This window comes from Apaloderma vittatum, unplaced genomic scaffold (assembly GCF_000703405.1).
Source record: "Apaloderma vittatum isolate BGI_N311 unplaced genomic scaffold, ASM70340v1 scaffold31316, whole genome shotgun sequence".
NCBI lineage: Eukaryota > Metazoa > Chordata > Aves > Trogoniformes > Trogonidae > Apaloderma > Apaloderma vittatum.
Genome location: NW_009720612.1, coordinates 11270 through 16783, shown reverse-complemented (window position 1 = coordinate 16783; position 5514 = coordinate 11270). Strand labels below are relative to the sequence as shown.

Sequence of the window (5514 nt, the reverse complement as noted above, 5' to 3'; positions counted from 1 at the left end):
TGTGTGCGTTTGCGTTGCTCCTGGTTGTCTGACAGCCCTGTTGCCTTCCCCATGGAGGAGGATTGGGACTGAAGCCTGTTGTGTGTCTCTCGGTGTTGTTGCATTAACAATGCCATGCTCGCTGTGGATTTGCTGTAGAACAGGATTTTATTAGTTTGTATTTCCAACCAGGACAGCGTGCGTTGGAGAGAGGAGGGACATGCTTCCCAGGCTGGAATCGTGCCGCGGGATTGTTCTGACTTTTTTTTTTCCCTTGCTTTAAGAGGATGTGAAAAGCTCCTCCATATTATTAGAAGACATGGTCTTCTATGGTTAAACATGTCTTTATGGCTTCTTTAATCTTGAAAATGCCTTAAATGAATGGGTGTAAACTTTTCTTTTTTTTAATAGTCTGAATATGAAGAGCCAAAATCATTATTTTCCTAGAGCTTGAAGTGCCAGAAGTAGTCGGCTGGGACTTCGCACTTGTGTTCTAAGGTGAAGAAGGATGAAAGATAATTGAAAATTAATCGTATTTAAATGTGAGAGGAGAGTGTCTGAAAGCAGTGGACAGGCCAGTTTACTATTAGCAGGAAGAAAAATGACACTTTCACAGTTGCTTACGGAGACTGGAGCAGTTTTTTCCTTCCTCAGCCTCATCTTTGCAGTGCCATTTGGCAGCGTTCAGACTTTCTGTAACTGCTGGGTGGAAGTTGTCTACAGTATCATCTAATGTGTCAGACCCCGGGATTTTTGGGGCAGTGTCAACACTGACTCTTATTTCTGTTTGTACAGGGCAAATGACTGATATTTCCCTGCCAAAGCTTTGTAAAGAGGATATTGCTATGCAGCTCTGTCTCCCACCCATAGGTGTTTGGGGGTTTCTTCTTGGATGGAGTCTTTCTTGCAGAGCCGTATTTAGGATAGGGGGAGGATGTGGAGCCAAGAGTAGACAATCGGCTGCAGCTGGGCCAGGAGCAAGAGGAATCTTAACACTTTCCCTAATTGCAGCCTCAAGCAGAGATCAATAGAGAGTAACTCAGATAGAAAATAAAGGGATGTTTTACATTTCTCAGTGAAACAGCAAAATCCTTTGCTGGCGTGAGAGCAAATTCCTGAAATTTGACTGCAGCCCGACCGCTGCCGGGGCTCTGTGTGTGTGTGTGTGTGTGCTGGTGTGGCTGTCTCTGCAGTGGGGAGAGGCTGGGGGCAGCACCCCTCAGCTAAGGGGGTGCTGGGGGTGCGTGTGTTTTGGCTCGCTCGCTCTTCCTCCCAGGGTTATTGCAGGAGGGCAGAGGATGCTAAGACAAGGATTGTGGAGGGGCAAGTGGGAGTGCGACAAAGGGCAGGAGATGAGGGGAGTAACTGCTTGCGGAGCCATGCTAATCTTCCATCGTCGTTTTTGCTTTCTTTTCCTGGCTCCTCCAGACCGTGTACAACCTGGCTGACGTGGCCTGTAAGTGCCACGGCGTCTCTGGTTCCTGTAGCCTGAAGACCTGTTGGCTGCAGCTTGCTGATTTCCGCAAGGTAGGCGATGCCCTGAAGGAGAAATATGATAGTGCTGCTGCCATGAAACTCAACAGCCGGGGCAAGCTGGAGCAAGTGAACAGTCGCTTCAACGCACCCACCATCCACGACCTGGTCTACATCGATCCCAGCCCTGACTACTGCGTGCGCAACGAGAGCACCGGCTCCCTGGGCACCCAGGGCCGCCTTTGTAATAAGACCTCGGAGGGCATGGACGGCTGCGAACTCATGTGCTGTGGCCGGGGGTACGACCAGTTCAAGACGGTGCAGCGAGAGCGCTGCCACTGCAAGTTCCACTGGTGCTGCTACGTGAAATGCAAGTTGTGCACAGAGATCGTGGACCAATTTGTGTGCAAATAGGGGCCGGACAAGGTGGGAGGAACTGCAGCCACCTGCCAGCAAGGGGTGCAGGCCCCCTTCCCACAGGACTATCTCCACTTTATTTATAGAGTCCAACGAGTTGTCGTCTTCTTTTAAGAAAAAAAAAAAAAAGGTGGGAGGAAGGAAAAAGAATAAAGAAAAAAAATATAAAGGTTGCAAAGAGAAGTGCCTGGAAATCCTCTCTGCGTCCATCCCAGAACTCTGTGCAGCTTATATTTTTGGCAATAATGGGGGAGAATCTGAGAATATTTATTTTACAAAGTAAAAAAAAAATAAAAATTGACTTTACTTAAGAACAATAGAGTAGTTCGAGGGGAAAATCCAACATATCCTAATGGGACGTAATACACGTGCAGTAGGCAGTGCAACCGTGTAGTGAGCTTGGGATGTTAGAACAGTCCTGAGGGATGTGAGGAACACACAGACCTGTCCAGACTTTTAGTTTCAGGTGCTAGAAGTTATCAGAATAGGGCATATAAAGCTGTTCAGTGCATTTAGGGCTCTGTAAATAAGGGGTATATTCATCACGAAATACCGTGTCAGTTGGATATCTGAACGCAGTGTCATCGAAGGGTAAAGAGCAAAGGACCATAAAGGCTTTGACTGCGCTGTTCCTGAGTCACCTTGTTTGGTTCCGGAACCCACCACCACCGAAAAAGAAGAGAAAAATCTGCCTTGATGAATAATAAGTGTTCTTCAAGGTTGAATTTGGCCCTGTTAGCTAATTGTGTCGTTTGGGTTGATCAGTATTTCACTTAGACCGAGGGGGGAGAGCAGCTGAGGTGCAGCCCCTGGAGCACTGTAGCCGGGCAGAGGGAGCTGCAATGCCTGCAAACTGTTTTGGTCTCCTTGCCTGGAAAGCCTATAGAAAATAGAATTCCCCAAATTTGAAAATGCCTTAAAAATGGTGTAATAGCTGGCTGTCTTTCAAAACACAGCTTGACAAATAACTCCTCTAATTTTATGTGAGAAAATAAATCATTAGATACCCACTTTTGGAATGATTTTTATTTTTTTCACAGATTTTGGGAATACTTTCACTCAAGGAGACAATAGTTTCGTGTTTTAATAACATTAACTGACTATTACAGTTCAATCAAATATTGCAGCAATACCAAATTTATCATCCTATGTCTTTAATACACATGCTTTAGATAATATATTGCAGATATACACTACAACTGTTCAGACTATACTTGAGCAGTTACATATATATGGGAGAACTGTGGTCTGCTGGTGTCTGATATTTCGAAACTTTTTGTACATATATTAATGATCTAAGAAATAATAAAATGTCTAAATTGCAGGGGCAATTCATCCCCCATTTTCTTTTTCAGATCTCTTCAGGTTTTTAGATTGATTCTAATATTTTGATGTGGGTTTTTTTAATTATTTTTTCAAAGCTTTTATAATTCAAAAGTTTTAAGGATAATTAAAAAGAAGTAAGCCTCTTCCCAGCTTTAGGACTTTATTGGGTGGTTGGTAGAGGCAGCACCCTGCACTTGAAATGATACTGGTCTGGAGGTTGCTTCCATTCCACTCTCACGTTAAGGGCATTATTGATTATTGCTGAAAGGAGACACCTTCCAACTCTAAAATGTGCTGCATTTGGCCCTTGCTTTTCAGTTTTTGAAAATTGAAATTGTTATTTGTTGAAAAATATGTGTTCTTCCCCCCTCTCCCCCTCTGCTTCCCCTGGTGCTGTGTAATTATGCAGGATTTCATCACTGGTTCAGATGCCTCTTTCCAAATCGGTCCCATCCAACAAGAAACTGGCTTTGCAAATACCAAGTGAGGAAAATCTTTCACTTTAGCCTAGTTGTATTAAAGCCTTAACTTTTCACGAGCCTTTAAGCTGTATCATTAAGTTCATCTTGATCATTTATCAGCTTCTTAAATGGCGCTTTATTGCTCTTAATTTATTGTACAAGGACATATTTACCCCTCGTCTTCAGATGTTTGCAAAGAATATCTTTAAGGTAAATAAATAAAGCACTAATTCATTGAATATGTCACTTTGGTTTTTATTGTACAAAAACCATGATCTTTTTTTTTTTTCATTTGCTGAATCACCTCATGTTCCTTTTTAGTGACTTTTGTCTGAGCAGAACTGAATCTCATGATCCTAGCTATTAAAACACTATTTAATGTAAAATATTTTACTTGTCATTCAGATATGTAAATCTTCTATGTCCTTTCCTCTGTTCTGTACATTTAATGTACATATTTCTGTCTTGCGTGATTTGTATATTTCACTGGTTTAAAAAAAAAAAGAAAGGATTATGCCATAATGGAAGATAGACTATAAAAATAAAACTTTGGTTGTATATTGGGAAGTGGTTTTAATTATCTTGCAGAGGAGGGTTTGTTAAAACAATGAACAGAGTTGATTTTTAAATTTACTACGTGGTAAAATGGGGAAGTGATTGTTCTCCAAACATATGAAGTACTTCTTGGAGTTTTATTTCTATTTTAAGAAGACCTACAGATGTAACTACTTCTTAAATAGAAGAGGAGAAAAAAACCAAACAAAAACAATCTCAAATCCCCGTGACTGAAGTAGGAAGCATTTTAGAGATGGGTAAGTACTTGACTGGCAATGAATAGGGACCTGTGTTAATGTTATTTGGGTGTGTATGGCTTCCAGTGCTGCTCGTCGGGATTTTGGGATGATGGAGTCTGACCCCATGAACGGCTTCCTCCAGTAATTCAGGGACAGGAGCAGGATCTTTGTGTCAGCAAAGGTTTCCAACCCAAAAATCTGCCGGAGCTGGGTTTTGTGTGGTCGCTGGGGTTGTGGTCCCCTGCCCCTGTCAGCCTGACTGTGAGCTGCAAGGTGCAAGCTGCCCCGTTGTTCCTTAGACTTTTGCCCAGAACTGGAGTGCATATGGAGGAAAGAATCCTTTGGTAAAGCACAACAAAGTAGTAGTAGGAAGGAAGTAAAGCAGAGAATGAAAATGTGAAAACTAAGCCTTCTGTTTCGAGACTGACTTTTCTTTGAACTGGTTTCCTGAGTAAGTAATAATTTTTTTCTGCTATAAGGAGCTTGATGAATTAGTGGTCTTTCTCTACCTCTCTTCTGCTGCTTTTGTTTTCTTTTTTTCCTTTTTTTTTATTTGCTCAAGGATAACCTTCTAACATATCGAAACTCCTTCTCACTGCCAAGAATGTATTATCCCACAAACCAGTAGACCGACATCATGTGTTTAAAATAGCGATTCTGGGCAAATGCAACGTTCTGTGGTCCTATTACTGACATCTGGTTCAGTTTTCCTTCACTTGTATATTGACCAGTATTCTTTATTGCAAAAACACAGCCCCTATTTAGGAAAGTCAGCATTTTTTTGGACTGGATTGTATTCAATCTCTTCCCAATAACAGAAAAAGCTACCAAAAATTCTCTTTATTGGCAGCAGTAAATATCTGTATTCAAAATAGTCATTATGGGCTCAGATACAAGAGAATTGTTTTTAATTTGCAGCAAAGTTTATCTGTTTTATTTTGTTAAAAATGCCATTATGCCCTGGTTCATGATATTGTATTCCTTCAAATCTTTGATTTTGGTTATGGCTTTGCCAGTACTAATTTTCCCCTGTTTTTGCAAAATACGGAAACCCCAGGTGTCAG

General features: G+C 41.7%; 1 protein-coding gene across 1 annotated transcript in view; it reads left to right on the top strand.

Annotated features, from left to right (window-relative positions):
• Window positions 1-1984, top strand: part of LOC104275189 (protein Wnt-5a) — an 8898-nt gene extending 6914 nt beyond the window's left edge. Inside the window, exon 4 of the mRNA XM_009871067.1 lies at window positions 1408-1984. Within this exon, the coding sequence (XP_009869369.1) occupies window positions 1408-1866 (459 nt within the window). The 3' untranslated portion in view covers window positions 1867-1984. The remainder of the gene's footprint in view (window positions 1-1407) is intronic.
• Window positions 1985-5514: the final 3530 nt, after the last annotated feature.